Here is a 21,317-nt window from a genome sequence, read left to right as displayed (position 1 = left end):
GTTTCTTCTACAGGTCACTTCACTCTCCCTTTCTCTGTCTTCCCTCCACCTGCTCCTTTCTCTTTCTCTGTGCTACTTTTGTTCTTCATCACCCTTCCCCAAGAAAGCAGTGGGCAAGCTAGGATTAGGATTGATGGAGAAGAACTATTCCACTTCTTTTTCCCTTGTCCGAAGCTTGTTTCTGGGTGGACATGTGTTTGAGCCAATAGCAGTACACAGACCACCAGCTGTGCTCAGAGCAATCCAGCCAAATGTCGTTTTAAGTCCAGGGCTGCATCTTGGAAGGCACGTGGAAGGGGCCTCTTTTTCCCTGTTCCCATCTTGAGCCCACACTCCCTGGAACACAGGGAGAAGGGCTCTCAGTAAAGTACAGAGGGCATGATACTCAGGTCTCCTTTTCAAACAGTTGTTTCCCTCTCAGAAGGAACCTCATTGAATTATGTTAACATCAGCAGAGGAGTGGGAGGGGTAGCTTATAATGGTCAATTCAAAGGACTTCAGAAAAGCTCACTAGTTTGGCTGAATGCTCAGTCCTGTTGCTTTTTTCCTTACTGCTGCCTCTTTTTGAATGTTTCTTTGCTGAAATGATAGGGGAGAAAGGGAAAAATTGAGCCTTGATTTTTGTCTGTAGCTTGGTGACAAATGATGGGAGTAAAATTTAAACCGTTCATCTACTGAGTTCTGGGAATTGTCAGAGGATTTTATTTGTACATGGCTTCCTGACCCCCACTTTTCTAAGATAAGTAAAAATTATGCTGAATTCGTAAACAAGTTACTTTTATTGAGTTGAACTTTTACAAATGTATGGTGGGTGCATTTAGCCAAAATAACACTTTTATTTAATACAATTATACTCAAAGGGCTATGCATGTAGAATTTTGTATGATTAATATGCACTTGAAAGCGTTACAAAGTAAGCATAATTTCAGAGTTTGTGGGATCTCTTAAATTCACTTTGTAATTTAATGTGCAGCCACAGAAGTCAAAATTGAGGGATATTACCACCAGGAATTCGTATTATATCACATACCTTTTCACGTAAACTAGTCACCATTCCAAACTTGAAACTTTCTCTTAGAAAAATATAAATTGTGTTGCCTTGGAACACAGAAAGAAGTGAAGAAATGAGACCATTAAACATTTGAAATATGCTAATTTTTTTTTTTTTTTTTCCGGTACGTGGGCCTCTCACTGTTGTGGCCTCTCCCGTTGCGGAGCACAGGCTCCGGACGCGCAGGCTCAGCGGCCATGGCTCACGGGCCCAGCCGCTCCGCGGCATGTGGGATCTTCCCCGACCGGGGCACGAACCCGCGTCTCTTGTATCAGCAGGCAGACTCTCAACCACTGCGCCACCAGTAAAGCCCGAAATATGCTAATTTTAAAGTACTTGCAGTATGTTTTGCCATGCTAAGTAAAGTCCCTATACTTAGCTTACTAGTAGAGAAAATTTAACCCATGAAGTTCACAGTGATTATAGAGATAGTTGGTAATAGTTTATGAACATACATGCCACCAGGAATTTTTCTTTCTGTTTTATTCACATCATTTGCCTTATTTTGTTTCTTACAAATCTGCTCAAATGCTGTCACCTACCCCTTGAATTTTCGATTTAAAATTTCTCATACAGGTTATTTTTCATATGTATATAATTTTTCCTAGCTAAAGACTCTTTCCTTGAGTGAAAAGCCATGGAAATTCATAACTGCATAGCTTTCTCGCTCTCTCTCACTCACACACACACACACACACACACTCACACTCACTCACACTCACATTCACATACTCGCTAATTATCAGTTCATGTAGTTTTTTTTTTTAATGACTATTAAAATGGGAAATGTTTATTCTTCTGCTTTACTGGCTATTCATTTTTGCTAAGACATAATAGTACATGATGACTAGATATTGCTACTGTATTTTCAGAGTTCTTAATTATCAACAACAGAATCTACTCTAGCTACCTTAAATAGTAAAACGTTAATTAAGGGAGATATACTGTTCAAAGAACCTCTAGGAGGGAAAAATTACAGAAATAGTCTGAGTTTCCAGGAATGGTTCTCCAAATTAAATTTCAGAACCTGGGTTGCCAGGGAGTTGTTTCCTCCACCAATCTGGAGGCAACACAATCAGGAAGCCACCCTATATTATATAGCCTCTGGATCCAGAGCCATCCATACCACCTCTGCCATGATTCAGGCCAACAAAACAGGTGCCACATCCTCTGTCTATTTTCAATGTGACTCACTTCTGAATCAAAGTCTGGCATGAGCACATCAGATTGGCTGAAACTATGTCTAATCTGGAGCCCTCACTGTAAGAGCAAGATTGGGAAGGGAAGGGGAGTTTTGAATTGAGCTCAGAGGTCACAAGGAAGTTGGAATGGGTGTTAGATAGTCCATCCTCAGAATCCACTTCAGTTAATAGCTGTGATATATATAATCTATGGTGATTCTGTGCCATTCAGCTACTTGGAAATGCTATGTGTGAGTGAGGCTTGCGAAATATAGGATCTCCTTGTAAGGCGATCAGGTAGAAAGCTGACTTTTTCCATGAAATGTTAGGATATGGGGCATTTTCTCTGAATCTGTTTAGCTTCCCATAGAACAACAGTCCAATATCCTGCCAGACAGAGGAATAGAAATCCATCTGGTTGCTGGCATTCTCGGGGGAGGGCAGGAAAGGGGGCTGAGGGACAGCATTTCAGTATAAAGGCTTTCACTAAGTTCTCTTGTTTTTAACCCATGTTTGCTGTCCACCCTGCCTGATATCTCTGGGTCCAGAACTACTTTTGTATAATCTTTTCTCTAGGGAAAAGCCTCTGGTCTCCTGCTGGGGTTAAGGAATGGGCTGCCATACTTAGAGGGAAGGACCCTATGTCATCAGTTGCTCTGTGTACTTCTGTGTATGGCTCTATCTGATCCTGCCCTTTTCACTCCCACAACTGTATCCCTTCATGTGAGGTACCAGGTGCCTCCAAGGGGAAGACAGGACCCAAGTGGGGTGGCTTCCCCTCCATTCTCTCCCGTGTAGGTGTTAGGAGGTGATAACTCCTATCTGTATGCTAAGTTAATGAATGCTCCTCTGTCTGCTTTTTCTCTTCCAAAGCTTTTGGGAAATCTCTTGTCCACTGTTTTCTCCCCTCTCATTTTCTTTGTCCTTGTGAATCAATATCTTTTTATTCCTTTACTGTTATATAGTGGGTTTGGAGGAGGGAAAGGCTATATATGCATGCAATCAATCTATCATGCTTAACTGTAAGTCCTTTAAATTCATTCTTTAGTGCACTTATTATATCTGTCTTTTACATTGTCAGTGTATGTACAAATATTCATGAATATTGCTTTAAATATAAGGATTAATATAGAGATTAAATATAAACATTTAAGAATAAAATCATTAATGTTCTCACTTTCAAATTATAAAAGTACCTTTTTAATCGGGGGTAAGAGGAGTCCACATTTTGAGGGTATCAGATGTACCTGAAATTATAGGGCAATATATATATACTAAATGAAAAAAAAAAAAAGTGGTATTGCCCAAGAATGCCATGAGAAGTGAGGAGGGAGCCCTCCAGTGGGCTCTTATGGCCAGACAGGCTTCCTGGAGGAGGTGGAGATTTAACTGGACTCTGAAGAGAGAGAAGGAGCCAGGAAAAGAGCAGTGTCTCCAGTTGGGTAATGACAAGTGTGACTGTATTTCCCTTACCCAGTAGAGATATGCCAGTGTGTAGCTCCATTTAAGGATCTGAGTGAGTGCAGAGGGGGTAGCCATGAAGCCAATAGCATATAAACCATGGAGTTTTCTTGGGCCTACTAGGACAGCACACATAAACAGTTTCTTCAATGCCCAAGAGGAAAATCTAAAGAAGTACTATTTACTAGCAGTGTGCTGGCTCACAGATGCTATTTACTACTCAAAATGTAATTCTGATTAAAGCAGGATATTAAAGCCCAACTAAAAAGAGGGGTAGTTTATGAGTTTCATGCTTGTACATCTCTATAGTTATAACTTTTTAATAGCAATAAACACCAGATTTTAGTTTTCAACAGCATGTGGAACTAGTAATCTGGTATTCTCAATATTTTTATACGCTCTTTTTTCTTTGATATTTTGATTATTTTATAAGTCAGTCATCATCTCTGAGTCCTTAATCTAGGCAAAGCACCATGCCAGCCTATGAGGGAACTCAGGCATATGTGCATTCAACACTTTGTAGAATGTCAACTATGCAACCAAAAGTAAGAAGGAAGCAGTTGCTTCCCTCAAAGACTTGATGCTTTGATGGGGAAGTCAGGACATAGTTATAGTATAGCAAGGGAGCAAGATACATCGGATAACAAAAATAATTTTAAAAGTTAATAATAGTAATGGATTCGCTCTTTCCCTTAGGAGTTTACCTGGTAGTTGGAAAGGCAGAGCATACACACACTTAGATGAAACATTTGGACACTTAGAAAATAAGACAAAAATACAAAGTAATGTAGTACAAACCAAGCACACAAGTTTTGTCAAGGGATCAGACTTGGGTGGGAGGAATCCCGGAAATGGTAGAGGAGGCCTGAGTGCCATGCCTGGCCATATTAGGAGCTCACGGTGGTTCAGGAGCACTGCATACTTGGGTGAGTTTTTGGTGGGCACATCAAAGTGCCCAATCAGGCAGGCAGAGCATGACAGGTGTGGTTTGAACTGGAAGGATTTGCTAGATGGTATCCATGGTTCTCAGAGATGCGTTTGCTCAGTTAGAAGTCACAGGGAGGTAGATGGAGCTGCTTGGTGTAGTGGACTTAAAGGGGTGAGGCAAATCAAGTTCCAGGCAGACTGGAAGTGAGAGCAGAGCCCTGGCACTGTGGGAACATCTGGAGAATAAGACTAGCAGGTGAACCAGACTCTGGAAGAGGGATCCAGAGATCCAGGCCTGTGTACTAGAGTCCTTAGTCATTGCAACTGCATTTCTTAGGGCGAGAGGATGAGTCTTAATGGGCAGGTTTCTCATACCCCCACTCCTGCTTCAATTGAGGACCTACACTTTTTAATTTACTTAATGTAATGGGCTTCAGTGTCAGAATTTTTTTAAAGGATCCCACTGACTTGAAAATAATACGTCTACAAATAGGGTGGGGAAGGAAAAGAAGACAGAAAAATGAGACCTATAATACTTGAAGAAAAAATGTACATTGAGCTAGATGGGGTAATCTTTTGCAGGAATTTTGAGGGAAGAGAAACAGAGTGGCAAATAGGCAGCAGTATTTCTAGTGGAGGAAATAGTATAGATGAAGACAAGATATGATTGGCTATGTATGAAGACAAGATATGATTGGATATGTTCTGTGTGGGAAGTGAAAATGCATTGACTTCCGGGAAAGCAGGAGTCCCGTGGTTGGTGCAGTGGGTATGTTGAAGAATTAGAATGTACTCTGAAGGGCAAAACAGTGTCATCTTGGAAAATGAGGTGAGGTGAGGGTGGAAGCATGATGAGTATGTATGCTTTCATATTCTTGTGTCAGTTATTCAAAGCATGAAAGGCTTATGTTAATTTATGAGAGCATCACACTTTTCTTGGCCCTGATCCCCACCCAGAAACCCAGGGTAAAGTCTCCAGTTTCCCTGTTTGCAAACATTCTGGTCATAGTGTATCAAGGAAAAAAGAAAACATTGTCAGGGAAAAAACATTGATCAACATCATTGTCTCTTGAGCAGCAAGCAAATTATAATAACTGAGTGTCCCACTGTATCTCATGAGTTTTCAGGATTCTGCAAAAGCATCTATAGCCCCTGGACGAGGGATCTTTTCAGCTTGGACTGATCTGTGGGCTACTGCCCTGTTTTTGGACCAGGTTCTTGGTCGCTTCATCATATTGTCTCCTCCTATAGCTGGCACTGCAGTACCCCCTCTGTGCCCTACACACATCGTCGGTGCTGTTGTATCCTACGAATGCTGCATTCATTGCTAGCAGAATGGTGCGGCACTGAGGGAGGACAAATATATGTCAGGTTCTCAATAGGAGAAGAGACATTTAACAAATTAGAAGTATACAATATGGCAAATGTGGTAATAGAGAATGCACATGAAATATTATTGAGTATGAGAAGAGGAGTGGTCAAAACCAGGAATCTTTGCTCTGGTGAAGCACAGCTGTTCTCAGCAACATGGTATATTCTGTTAGTCTGTCGTGGACTCTGTTTCTAATCTGACTATTTATTAGCCTGAGAAATTGCCATGATGTTTAAAAATGTTAGAGCAAGGCAGTGAAGAATTATAACAAATCTCACATATTTAAAAAATAAATTTGGAACCATTATTATATATTTCAAAGATATATTTGGTGCCTTTACTGGCTTTTTAAAATAGTTTTCTCTCATATTTTACAATCTCTTTTATGTTCTGTCAATTTTTAAAACTTTATATCAGTTCTTACCTCTTAAGAGCAGCATATCTGCTGCATTTTGGTTTTTGTACTGTTTTGAAGTGTATTGGATTGCAGTATATTTATATGTTTAGGCCATGAGATTTTTTATTAAATCAAGTATGTTGGTCTAGGTTAGTAAAATTTCACTTAATAAACTATATGATACTAAGCAAAACACTTAAATTAATTCAAAATCAATCTTTGAGGAATTTAAAATAAATTTTCGTATCACATCTGGTTAGATCATTTTTAACATATAGTATAAGTAGACATAATAGTAAAAATAGTATAGGTACACCATAAGAGTAAAATTCCATTATGTTGGCATTTTATTTGTAATGCATCATCAACAATCAAAGGTTTGCTAAGCAGCATCTGTATATGCAGCAGTGTAATAACTGTTAAATGTAAACACAAAAGGATTATAACACAGTCCTTGCCCTCAAGGAGCTTCCAATCTACTTGAAGAAGAAAACCAAACATAAATAAGAAATGGCATTCTATATAGCCTATGACAAAAATTATGGGAAATTTGAGAGCTATACTTATATTGAGAAAAGGAAAGGTACCATGTTTCAAAATGAAGAAAATAATGGTGTTGAATGAGTGACATCAGCTTCTGAAGCTTTTGAAAATATACAGAAATTTCTTTCTGAATCTCCATTAAAAAATCTTTCTCTAGAATTTTACAAATGCTTCCTCCAAAATGTCTACTAAAGGTAAAATGTTTAAAATATCATTCTATTTCTTGTTTATTTACAAATATTACAAAAAACATTCTCTACTTTTTTCTTTGCAAACGTAACCTACTTGAACAATAAAATTTACTGAACATTCTGAGTTCCAAGTGAACAACTTTGACAGAAATTTTTTAATGTAATGCATTTACAAGATGAGGGTGTCTCATATAAGGTATACAGGCGTACCTCATTTTATTGTGCTTCACTTTATTGCTCTTCTCAGATAATGTGTTTTTTTACAAATTGAAGTTTTGTAACAATGCTACCTTGTCAGATGATGGTTAATGTTTTTAAGCAACAAAGTACTTTTAAATTAAGGTAAGTATGTTGTTTTTTTAGATATAATGCTATTTCACATTTAATAGACTACTGTATAGTGTAAACATAACTTTTATAGCATTGGGAAACCAAAAAAAAATCATTTGACTTGCTTTATTGTGACTTTGCTTTATTGCGGTGGTCTGGAACTAAACCTGTAATATCTCCAAGTTATGCCTATAATTTAAAAATTAATAGAATAAGCAATGCCTATTGTATGAATTGAAAGGAGAGAGATGGGGAAGTGACACAGACAGACAGACAATTAAAAACCTGGGAAAACTTTTTGCACAGACTATAGAAACTTGAGCTGGATTCTAAATAGTGAACTGGTATGGTAGAGAGAAGTTGACAGGGTGTCTCAATCTGGGAAAAGACTATTGGCAAATGTGTATTTGGTTGAAATGGAGACTTCCTATGGAAGAGTAAAGGAGATATTGACAAATAAGGATTGGACCAATTTGTAGGTGTTTTTCAATTTCACATTAAGGAGTTTCATGGAATTTCTTCCGTAAGTAATGGAGAGCTATGAACGTTTTGAAGGACTGTAATGAATTTGACAGGGTGGTTTAAGAAAATTGCCCTCCCTGGTGATATTAGAGGAATTAGAAGACTAGATAGGAGGCCATTTATAACTGCATGCTTGTGAGATGCCAGGGACCTGGATTAATGTAGTGGGAATGTCAAACAATGGGAGCTCTGACAAATGCTTCAAACACAATGCAGCGTAGTCTTTATGTAATAAAAGAGGTGAAGGAAGACAGTACATCATAAATGATAGTGAGGTTTCAGACTGGGTGACTGGGAGAATGATAAATACACCTGATGGCAGAAAGGTGTATTTATCAATTTTCAAGAGGAAAATTGAATGGATGAGAGGAAGGAAAGTGATGATAGGTACATGGACTCATCACTGTCAATAGAAAGTTAATGTGAGTCATGTATGCCATTTAAAATTGTTTAGCAGCCACATTCAAAACAGGAAAAATAAACAGATGAAATTATGTTTAATAATACTTTATTTACCCCAATATATTCAAAGTATTATCATTTCAACATATAATCCATATAAAAGTATTAATGACATAGTTTGCATTCTTTTTTTCATACTAAATCTTTGAAATCTGGTTCATAGTTAACACTCAAAGCTCATCCCAATTTGACTAGGTACATTTCAAATACTTGGTAGTCCCCTTAGCTAGAGGCTACCATATAGAACACTGCATTATGTTTAGGCAGTTTAATGGAGTTAAAAAGAATATGTAGGGCTTCCCTGTTGGCGCAGTCGTTGAGAGTCTGCCTGCCGATGCAGGGGACACGGGTTCGTGCCCTGGTCTGGGAAGATCCCACATGCCACGGAGCGGCTGGGCCCGTGAGCCATGGCCGCTGAGCCTGCGCCTCCGGAGCCTGTGCTCCGCAACGGAAGAGGCCACAACAGTGAGAGGCCCGCGTATTGCAAAAAAAAAAAAAAGAAGAATATGTAGCAAATGTCTCAATTAAGCTGGTGCTAACATTCACTATATTTTGGAAATCATAATTCTGTTTTTCCTTTCTCCTCCTCTATTTCTTTTGTTTATTTTAGCTATTTCATATTCAAGATGTTCTTTGAGCAGAATGTCATACTTTCCCCCAAACACCAAGAATTTTAGAAATATCCATGATGTGTCATTTCATTGCTCTCTCATTTAATTCTCCATTTGACTTATAACTTTAATTAAGCAAATCAGTCTGAATCTTCTTTTTCTTCTATTTTTGTCAGTCTTAAAACTTTTCTGCTGGGAAGCAGCCATACAGCACAGGGAGATCAGCTTGGTGCTTTGTGACCACCTAGAGGGGTTAGATAGGGAAGGTGGGAGGGAGACACAAGAGGGAGGAGATATGGGGATGTATGTATATGTATAGCTGATTCACTTTGTTATAAAGCAGAAACTAACACACCATTGTAAATTATACTCCAATAAATTGGATATATAAACTCCAATTATACTCCAATAAAGATGTAAAAAAAAATACAGTAGTGTACAGACATTTTTTCCAAATAAGACATACAGATGGCCAACAAATACATGAAAAGGTGTTCAACATCACTAATTATCAGGGGAATGCAAATCAAAACCACAAGGAGATATCACCTCACACCTGTTAGAATGGCTATCATCAAGAAGACAAGATAACAAGTGTTGGCAAGAATGTGGAGAAAAGGAACACTTATGTACTATTGATGGGAATATAAATTATGGAAAACAGTATGGAGGTTCCTTAAGAAATTAAAAATAGAACTACCTTACGATCCAGCAATCCCACTTCCGGGTATATATCCAAAGAAATGAAAACAGAATCTTGAAGCGATAGCTGCACTCCCATGTTTATTGCAGCATTATTCACAATAGCCAAGATACAGAGACAACCTAAGTGACAGCTGATGGGTGAATGGATAAAACAGATATGGTATACACAGACAATGGAATATTATTCAACCATGAGAAAGAAGGAAATCCTGCCATTTGCAACAACATGGATGGACTTTAAGGGCATTATGCTAAGTGAAATAAGTCAGAGTAAGAGAAAATAATATAGGATATCACTTATTTGTATAATCTTAAAGAGTGAAACTTGGAAACAGAGAGTAGAATGGTGGTTACCAGGGGTGAGGAAAAAATAGGGAGACATTGGTCAGAGGGCACAAACTTCCACTTACAAGACAAATAAGTTTTAGCAATCTAATGTACAGCATGGTGATTATAGTTAATAATACTGTATTCTTAACTTGAAAGATGCTAAGACAGAAGATCTTATGTATTCCCACCATAAAAAAATGGTAATTATGTGAGATGATGAAGGCATTGGCTAAAGCTATGATAGTAATCATTCTGCAATATATGTTTATCAAATCAATATGTTGTATACCTTAAAGGTACACAATGTTATATGTCAATTACATCTCAATAAAACTGGAAAAATAAAAAATAAAAATAACTCTTGATTATGAAATAATTTAGCAATATGTCCTCAAAACTCTTAGATAAATGATATTTAGTCCTTTGGAAATGAAACTACATTTTTAATATTTCTCTGTCTGCATATGTGTGTATTTCTCCAGTGTTTAATATCTGACGTAAACTTGCTGGAGTTCTGGTCTTCACTATATGCTAAAGAATGCAGTACAAAAGGGAGCCTACTTCTATAGAAAACATGCCAAGGACATTGTATTCCATCTTTACAATGAAATGCAGATTTTCCATTAAAGGCGAATCCATCATTTCAAAAGGTTGAATAGGATGATGCATTAAAAAAATCCAGCTGCTTAAATTTAGGACATTGAAAAACAACCAGTAAAAAAAAATGTTCCCTGCGTCTCAAACATTTTCATTTGATTATGTATTGGGTAGCTTTTCATTCAGTCTGTGATCTTACCTCTTAGAATGCTATCCTCCTAAAATAGTCTGAGAAGTCTTTCAAACAAGTTAGACCCAACTATACTGCTTCATTTATGTAAATTATGTATTTTGCTATTTAGAATATCCTTGTGTTTGCTAATATACTGTTAATTTTTGTACAAGAAACATTGGAATCTTCTTACAATGCTTTGCTTTTTCATGTTTATTCTTGGGCTTCTCTCACTGCCATTCAGTTTCTTTTATGTTTTTGTTTTGTTTTGTTTTGCTATCTTCTTTGAAGACCTTGTCTGCCAGGACAGCCATTTTGTTCTCCAACCAGCTTCCTTCAACTTCTTGAGTCATCTATTTCTCTCTGCCTCACTATTCTAAAGTGCTCTGCCCAACTTTCCCTGATTAATTTAGGAGTGAGAAATGGCAAAGCCAGTGATAGTTCTTGCAGTAATACTCTCTGATGTCTGCAGAGAGTGTGGTCCCCACAAGCAGGGTAGGGATCATGGAAGAGTTCCGCTCCACACTACTGAGCCTAGACCAGTTCTCAAGCAAGAGCTGGAGGAGCTTCAGGAACAAAAAGGCTTATGTCAAACATATCTGTATGGTACATGTATTTCCCACAGGCATTAATAGTTGTTTATTAAAAGTCATGGCTAGATCTCCATGCTCTCCTCCTCTGGAGTCTGGGCCTGGTTTTTCTCAGGACTGTCACCTGAGATATACAGAGGACTACTGTTTAACAAGGACTGTGCTAAAGTGCCCCAGGTAGATATTGACTAGGTTTCTTAAACTGAGTATTCAGCTCTCTCCTATTATACTGGTTGTTAGGCATTTATGCATATGATAATATTGTCCCTGGGACAGTCCTTAAAAGTAAATGTTTCTAATAATTCTTTGGCATCCAATATGTTTTGTTTTACCAAGACTAGTTTGGTCCCATTTGCAGACCTCCCCTCTCAAATGTGCATTTTCTTCCTAAAGTGTTGTTAATTTTAAGAGAATTTGTTCTAGTTAATATTAGTTCACTTCTAATGGAAGTTCACTTCTTTTTCTAGTTCACTTCTTTTTCTCAAAGAGTTTGACAATTTAATGGAATCATTTCTTTCTGGACCCACATTTTATTCTAGACTCAAAGGAAGGAAGTATTTTCTGTGCTTTATCATAGTTTATAGGTGGTATTTCATACTAGGGTCCTTGTGCTTCCAGTCTCTTGCCAGCTCTGGCTATCAAAACTGCTTAGGCTGCAAATAAAATATGAAATGAAATCCATCTGGCATTTCTCATTGAATTAGGACCAGAACATTTTTGTTAAATATTAACAGATGGCTAAATTTTTAATATCAAACTAACATTTTAAAACATCTAAGGGGACCCACATGAGGAAGAAAGGATAGAGGACCATGTGTTTTCTCCATCCCTGAGCCCTTCCTTCCTCTGCACTTTCCCTCCCCTCATTCTTCTGACCCATGTGTTGAGAACCATTGGAGTCTCCTATCTCAGATAATTTTTGTTCCTTCATAGCTGGTATCAAAGTAGTGTGTGATGATATCAAAATATTCTAATTAAATGTTGACCAACTCAGGTGATGTGTTGCTATGGGCATGCTTCAAGATCTTTTATTAAAGCCAATTCTCTCTCTCTTTCTCTCTCTCTCTCTCTCTCTCTCTCTCTCTCTCTCTCTCTCTCTAGGAAAAAGAAAAGAAGTATATGCTTCCCTTGGACAACCTGAAAGTTCGGGATGTGGAAAAAAGCTTTATGTCTAGCAAGCACATCTTTGCACTCTTTAATACAGAACAAAGGTAAGAAAATGAAGCAACTTTTGTCTTCACATTTTCTTTCCTTGAATTTCTACATGATCCAGAGACCATATTTGCAAGATTTCTTTTGCTCTCACCTTGAAATTTGTCAACTCTTCAGTTTTCCTTTCGTTTATTTTGTATTTTTAGCTTTTACCATAGGTTGTGGATTCAAAAGATTTAAACTTAGAATAAGGAGGATCTTCAAGTATTAATTAATTTATTTCCCATTTTTCCAACAGGCACCCATGTCATGCTGCTTCCATTCTTAAATTACATTTTGTTACTTTAAAGTCTTCCTTGTCCTGAATTTATTGTTTACATACTTATAAATAAATTACTTTGCTATAATTTTTAATAGTCTCTGTCTAGCATGGATGAATATCACTTAAGACCTTCTCCTATGTATTATAACTCAATTCTTGCATTGGTGAATAGAATTATTCAGTTAATGTGAATGTAAATATATTGTTCTTTACAGTTTTTCAAAGCACTCTCTACTTTCATTGCCTGGTTTTTGTAACCGTTGTCTGTGAGGTAAAAGATAGAGTACTGTGGTTACCATTTTCTAAATTAGAAATGTAGCTCAGAGAGTTTCTAAAGATCACAAAATTAGCTCTGAATTTTGGGCTGATTATCATGGAGTGCCGTGGTTGTTCACTGAAACTAAGCAGTAAAGTTAAGTAAACAAATGGGGAGGCGACAGAGAATTGGATAGAGAGATGTAAAAAGGCTACAACTAGGTAAAAATAATAAAGGAGATCTTTTCCAAATGGAATTGTTATAGGAACAAGCTAATTAATTTCTATGAGTCAGTTGTTAAGAGACTGAGTCACTAAGTGGCAGGATCTAATTTTAACCCATCTCTCAAAGCCTTTTATCTTTATTTAGCAATGAATGAAGTCCCTTGATTAGGTTCAATGACTGGCCCAGGGTCAATCACACAGTAAATCAAAATAGAAAAAAAAAGCCCTTTTTCGTACATTCCCAGTCAGTTGTTCAGAATGACTCATTATACAAAAATACTTAGAAAAACCACAAGAGCGAGCATTTAAAGAATCAAGGGAAAAGAAAATTAAATACAACTCCCTACCAGATACTGTGATGGGATTTTATTAAAGACTTAGTATTGTTTTTGAGAGCAGCTTGTAAAAAGACACTGAAAATGATAAAGAATAAAAAGGTTTCCTGGAGAGAGCAGTAATGTGTCTTCCACTAGGGCAAAGCTCAGTACTGTTTACCTACCTTCCTCAGAGCAACAGGGAGTTGGGAGGTCCTAAAGGAATCTTCAGGGGTATGCTCAGCCTTCTTATCTGGATGCAGAGTGGGAAGTATGATTACCACACAGGAAGTCAAACTAAATTTGAATCCTTGATCAGCCTAGAAAGTTCAGGTTATAAAAGGGCTGAGTACAAAGTAAAATAATCAGACAACGGTAAAGCATCTATTTAGACAAATACAACTATGGATTTTAAAGACAGCAAAAAACACAAATATAAGAAAACTCTGGGCTTCTAAAAATCTAGGAAAATCTAAAAATCCTGGAATTCTAGACTTGTCAGAAGGTATTGAACTCTTCAACCACTTCTCAAGACCTCTGTGTGTGCAAGAATGTCCCATACACAGGCACATTTGCCATTTGTCTTTTCCTTTGAAATCTTGATTACTTTCAATTATTTTTGTACTGGCTAGGCCCTCCAGTACAATGTTAAGTACAATTGGGCATCTTTGTTTTGTTTTTGATTTTAAGGAAAATTATTTCACAACTTTATGGACTTTAAGCACTTTCTTATAGGTACCTGATATCAGGTAAAGAAGATCCCCTGGGTTCCTAGTTGCTAAGGTTTTTGTTTTAATCATGGACAGGTGTTTAACTCTTTTAAGTGCTTATTTTGCCTCTGTGATTTTCTTCTTTAATCCGTTCATGTGGTGAAATATATTAATAGACCTTCTTATTGTAAACCAACCTTGATCTCCTGGGATTAAACCTAAATTAAATTATGATGTATTATTATCTATTATGTGTTCCTGGCTTAAGTTTGCCAGCATTTTCTTTAGACTTTTGCATCTATGTTCAAAAGAGAAATTGGCCCATAAATGTTCCTTTCTGTACTTTCCCTGCCTGGTTTTCATATCAAGGTTCTGTTAGCTTCATAACTGAGGTGGAAATAAGTTCTTATTTTTCTTTGGAACACTTTGTGTAAGGTGGGGATTAACTGTTAACTGATTGGTAAATCTCACCTGTAAAATCATCCAGCCCTGTGGACAGTTTTGATAAGTAGACTTTTGACTAGTGATTTAATAATTATAGATTTGTTCAGGTTTTCTGTTTTTTTCCATGAGTCAGTTTAGACAAATTATATAATTTTTTAGGAAATTGTCCATTCTGTTCATTGTAACATATATTAGCATCAAGTATTTCTTAACGTTCTATTTTTGCAAATCTCTGCTGTATCTGAAATATGACCCCTTTTTATTTCTGATATTAAGCCTTACCTTTTTTTAACTTGATCACTCTTTCCAGAGTTGTATCTATTTCCAGAGAACCAGATTTTCATTTTGATCCTCAATTGTATATATTTTGTCTATTTCAGGAATTTCTGCTCCCTTCTTCATTTCCTCACTTGTATTTTGTGTTTACTTTGTAGTTCTTTTTTTCTAACTTCTTAATTTAGATGTGTAGCTCATCAATTTTTATCCTACTTTTTCCTATATATGCATATAAATGTATAGATTTCCCTCTACATATTTTTGTGCTGCTCACCACAAACTTTGTAATGTAATACTTTTGTTATCATTAAGTTCTGTTTGCTCCGATCTTCTGTTTCTATAATCTTCATTATGATTTTTTCTTTGAGTTGTTTAGGGCTGTGTTTTATATTTTATAGTGCATGGAATTTTATTGTTTTGTTGTTGATTTCTAACTTAATTGTATTGTAGTCAGAGAATATGGTCTAGCACATGGTGAAATTTCATATTTCATGTATGCTTGAGAAGAATGTATTGATTTAGGAGTATCGGGTTCCATGAGAGTTCTTTGGATTATACTTGTTAATTATAGTATCCAATCTCTAGAGTTACTATCTTTTTAAATCTTTATTAATGAAAAAGCTTATTAACAAGTATATATTAGGCAGCTGTTACATGCCAGGCACTGGCATATGCTTAAAATACATCTGTGAATAAAACAGAGAAAGATGATACATTTTAAGATTATTTTCTAGAGAGGAGTGTTGGCAAGGAGACAGATAAAAGCCATAATGAATCTTACTTTATAATAGAGTGGTTTTAAAAAATCACACTTCATGATTGTGAGCTTGATTATTCTAGTAAGTCTGTCAGTTTTTGCTTTATGTATTTTGAGGCCAGTCTAAGAATCTACTAGATTCTTAGAAGTTTAGAATTGTTGTTTCTTCCTGGTGACCTTTTAAAAAAAATCATTTTGTGCAAACTCTCTTTACTTCTAACATTGTTCTTTGCCTTAAAATTTATTTTGTCTCATCTTAATATAGCTACACTACCTTTCTTTTGGTTAATATTTACCTGGTTTATCTTTTTTACTTCCTTTTGCCATCAATCTTCCTGTATTTTTATTAAGTGTTTCTCTTATAATAACATGTAGGCAGATTTATTTCTTTGCTTTTAATCTAATGTGAGATATCTTTCTTTTAACTAGTAAGTTTAGCCCATTTATATTTTTTATTATTATTACTGATTTATTGAATTAATTAGAACATCCTATTTTAGTCTTTCTCTTTACCTTGCCTTTTCTTTTTTTTATTATGCAATGTCCATTCAGTGTTCACATTTCCAAAGTTCTGCTGTACAATGAAGTGAATCAGCTATATGTATACCTATATCCCCTCCCTCTTGGACCTCCCTGCCACCCATCCCCCCATCCCACCCATCTAGGTCATCACAGAGCACCTAGCTGGGCTCCCTGTGCTATACAGCAGGTTCCCACTAGCTATCTGTGTTACACATGGTAGTGTATTTATGTCAAACCTAATCTCCCAATTCATCCCACCCTCCCCTTCCCCCACTGTGTCCACATGTCCATTCTCTATGTCTACGTCTTTATTCCTGCCCTATAAATAGGTTCATCTGTACCATTTTTCTAGATTCCATGTATATGCGTTAATATACGATATTTGTTTGTCTCTTTCTGGTTAATTTCACTCTGTATGACAGACTGTAGGTCCATCCACATCTCTACAAATGACCCAATTTCGTTCCTTTTTATGGCTGAGTACTATTCCATTGTATATATGTACCACATCTTCTTTATCCATTCATCTATTGTTGGACATTTAGGTTGCTTCCAAGACCTGGCTATTGTAAATAGTGCTGCAGTGAACATTGGGGTGCATGTGTCTTTTTGAATTATGGTTTTCTCTGGGTATATGCCCACTAGTGGGATTGCTGGGTCATATGGTAGTTCTATTTTTAGTTTTTTAAGGAACCTCCGTACTCTTCTCCATAGTGGCTGTATCAATTTACATTCCCACCAACGGTGCAAGAGGGTGCCCTTTTCTCCACACCCTCACCAGCATTTATTGTTTGTAGACGTTTTGATGATGGCCATTCTGACTGGTGTGAGGTGATACCTCATTGTACTTTTGATTTGCATTTCTCTAATAATTAGTGATGTTGAGAGTCTTTCATGTGCCTCTTGTCCAGTCATGTCTTCTTTGGTGAAATGTCTCTTTGGTCTTCTCCCCATTTTTTATATGGGTTGATTTTTTTTTTTTTTTTTTGATATTGAGCTGCATGAGCTGCTTGTATATTTTGGAGATTAATCCTTTGTCCATTGTTTTTTTTTTTTTTTTTAACATCTTTATTGGAGTATAATTGTTTTACAATAGTGTGTTAGTTTTTCCTTTACAACAAACTGAATCAGTTATACATATACATATGTTCCCATATCTCTTCCCTCTTGCATCACCCTCTCTCCCACCCTCCTTTGTCCATTGTTTTATTTGCAAATATTTTCTCCCCATTTGAAGGTTGTCTTTTTGTCTTGTTTAAGGTTTCCTTTGCTGTGCAAAAGCTTTGAAGTTTCATTAGGTCCCATTTGTTTATTTTTGGTTTTATTTTCATTTCTCTAGGAGGTGGGTAATAAAAGACCTTGCTGTGGTTTATTGTCAAAGAGTGTTTTTCCTATGTTTTCTTCTAACAATTTTATAGTGTCTGATCTTACATTCAGGTCTTTAATCAATTTTGAGTTTGTGTTTGTGTTAGGAAGTGTTCTAATTTCATTCTTTTGCATGTAGCTGTCCAGTTTTCCCAGCACCACTTATTGAAGAGGGTGTCTTTGCTCCATGTATGTACTTACCTTCTTTGTCATAAATTAGGTGACCATATGTGTGTGGGTTTATCTCTGGGCTTTCTATCCTGTTCCATTGATCTATATTTCTGTTTTTGTGCCAGTACCATACTGTCTTGATTACTGTAGACTTGTAGTATAGTCTGAAGTCAGGGAGCCTGATTCCTCCAGCTCCGTTTTTCTTTCTCAGGATTGCTTTGGCTATTCAGGGTCTTTTGTGTTTCCATACAAATTGTGACATTTTTTGTTCTACTTCTGTGAAAAATGCCATTGGTTGTTTGATAGGGATTGCACTGAATCTGTAGATTGCTTTAGGTAATATAGTCATTTTCACAATCTTGATTCTTCTAATCTAAGAACACGGTATATCTCTCTATCTGTTTGTATCATCTTTAATTTCTTTCATCAGTGTATTATAGTTTTCTGCATGCAGGTCTTTTGTCTCCTTAGGTAGGTTTATTCCTAGGTATTTTATTCTTTTTGTTGTGGTGGTAAATGGGATTGTTTCATAAATTTCTCTTTCTGATATTTCATTGTTATTTTATAAGAATGCAAGAGATTTCTGTGCATTAATTTTGTATCCTGCAACCTTACCAAATTCATTGATTAGTTCTAGGAGTTTTCTGAGGGCATTTTAGGATTTTCTATGTATAGTATCATGTCATCTGCAAACAGCAACAGTCTTACTTCTTCTTTTCCAATTTGTATTCCTTTTGTTTATTTTTCTTCTCTGATTGCCATGGCTAGGACTTCCAAAACTATGTTGAATAAGAGTGGCAAGAGTGGACATCCTTGTCTTGTTCCTGATCTTAGTGGAAATGCTTTCAGTTTTTCACCATTGTGAATGATGTTTGCTGTGGGTTTGTTATTATGGCCTTTATTATGTTGAGGTAGATTCCCTCTGCCTATTTTCGGGCAGGTTCCCTCTGCCCATAAATGGGTGTTGAATTTTGTCAAAAGCTTTTTCTGCATCTATTGAGATGATCATACGGTTTTTATTCCTTAATTAATATGATGTATCACATTGATTGATTTGCATATATTGAAGAATCCTTACATTCCTGTGATAAATCCCACTTGATCATGGTGTATAATCCTTTTAATAAGTTTTTGGATTCTGTTTGCTAGTATTTTGGTGAGGATTTTTGCATCTACATTCATCAGTAATACTGATGTGTTATTTTCTTTTTTTCTTTGATATCTTTATCTGGTTTTGGTACCATGGTGATGGTGGCCTCAAGGAACAAATTTAGTAGTGTTTCTCCCTCTGCAGTTTTTTGGAAGAATTTGAGAAGGATATGTGTTAGCCATTCTCTAAAAGTTTGATATAATTCACCTGTGAAGCCATCTTGTCCTGGACTTTTGTTTGTTGGAATACTTTTAATTACAGTTTCAATTTCATTACTTGTGTTAGGTCTGTTTATATTTTCTAATTCTTCCTGGTTCAGTCTTGGAAAATTGTACCTTTCCAAGAATTTGTCCATTTCATTATTTTTGTCCATTTTATTGGCATATAGTTGTTTGTAGTAGTCTCTTATAATCCTTTGTATTTCTGCGGTGTCAGTTGTGATTTCTCCTTTTTCATTTCAAATTTTATTGATTTGCATCCTCTCCCTATTTTTCTTAATGAGTTTGGCTAAAGGTTCATCAATTTTGTTTATCTTCACAAAGAACCAACTTTTTGAGCAACTGCTTTGCTGTGCACAGTTTTATTGATATTTACTATTGTTTTCTTCATTTCTATTTCATTTATTTCTGCTCTGGTCTTCTTTCTCTAGTTGCTTTAGGTGTAAGCTTAGATTGTTTGAGATTTTTCTTGTTTCTTGAGGTAAGATTGAATTGCTATAAACTTCCCTCTTAGAACTGCTTTTGCTGCGTCCCATAGGTTTTGGGTCATCATTTTTTCATTGTCATTTCTTTCTATGTGTTTTTTTATTTCTTCTTTGATTTCTTCAGTGATCTCTTGATTATTTAGTAGTGCACTATTTAGCTTTCATGTATTTGTGTTTTTAAGAGTATTTTTCCTGTAATTTATTTCTAATCTTGTTGTGGTCAGAAAATATGCTTGATATGATTTCAATTTTCTTAAATTTTCTGAGGCTTGATTTGTGACCCAAGATGTGATCTCTCCTGGAGAATGCTCCGTGTGCACTTGATTAGATAGTGTATTCTGCCACTTTCAGGTGGAATGTCCTATAAGTGTCAATTAACTCTATCTGGTCTGTTGTGTCATTTATTTTTTTTTCTTTTTCTTTTTCTTTTTTTAAAAATTTTTCTTGGAGTATAGTTGATTTACAATGTTTTATTAATTTCTGGTGTACACCAAAGTGAATCAGTTATACATATACATACATGCACTCTTTTTTAGATTCTTTTCCCATATAGGCCATTACAGAGTATTGAGTAGAATTCCCTGTGCTATATAGAAGGTTCTTATTAGTTATCTGTTTTATATATAGCAGTGTGTATATGTCCATCCCAGTCTCTCAGTTTATTCCTCCCCACCAGCCCCTTTGTAACCATAAGTTTGTTTTTGATGTCCGTAAATCTGTTCCTGTTTTGTAGATAAGTTCATTTGTATTGCTTTGTTTTGTTTTGTTTTTTATAAATTTATTTATTTGTTTATTTTTGGCTGCATCAGGTCTTCGCTGCTGTGTGCAGGCCTTCTCTAGTTGCAGCAAGCAGGGGTTACTCTTTGTTGAGGTGCCCGGGCTTCTCATTGTGGTGGCTTCTCTTGTTGTGGAGCACGGGCTCTAGGCACATGGGCTTCAGTAGTTGTGGCACAAAGGCTTCATTGCTCTGCAGCATGTGGCATCTTCCTGGTCTAAGGCTGGAACCCATGTCCCCTGCATTGGCAGGTGGATTCTTAACCACTGCACCACCACAGAAGCCCTTGTATTGTTCTTTAAAATTAGATTCCATGTATGAAGGATATCATATAATGTTTCTCTTGCTGTGTCTGACTTACTTCACTCAGTATGACAATCTCTAGGTCCATCCATATTGCTGCAAATGACATTATTTTGGTTTTTTTGTTTTGTTTTGTTTGTTTTCTGTACACGGGCCTCTCACTGTCATGGCCTCTCCCGGTGCGGAGTACAGGCTCCGGACGCACAGGCCCAGCTGTCATGGCTCATGGGCCCAGCCGCTCCACGGCATGTGGGATCTTCCCGGACCGGGGCACGAACCCATGTCCCCTGCATCAGCAGGCAGACTGTCAACCACTGCACCACCAAGGAAGCCTTATTATTTCTTTTCTATGGCTGAGTAATATTCCATTCTATATATGTACCACATCTTCTTTATCCATTCCTCTGTCTATGGACATTTAGGTTGCTTTC

At 36.6% G+C, this 21,317-nt stretch overlaps 1 protein-coding gene across 5 annotated transcripts in view; it reads left to right on the top strand.

Annotated features, from left to right (window-relative positions):
- The window catches only part of DNM3 (dynamin 3), a 579,215-nt gene that overhangs the window by 402,328 nt on the left and 155,570 nt on the right, over nt 1-21,317 (top strand). For all 5 annotated transcript variants that reach the window (XM_067031599.1, XM_067031590.1, XM_067031586.1 and 2 more), the window contains one exon: nt 12,544-12,653. In XM_067031599.1, coding sequence (XP_066887700.1) covers nt 12,544-12,653 — 110 coding nt within the window. The remainder of the gene's footprint in view (nt 1-12,543; nt 12,654-21,317) is intronic.

The sequence above is a fragment of the Kogia breviceps genome, chromosome 1 (assembly GCF_026419965.1).
Source record: "Kogia breviceps isolate mKogBre1 chromosome 1, mKogBre1 haplotype 1, whole genome shotgun sequence".
NCBI lineage: Eukaryota > Metazoa > Chordata > Mammalia > Artiodactyla > Physeteridae > Kogia > Kogia breviceps.
This window is presented reverse-complemented; position numbering and strand designations above follow the sequence as displayed.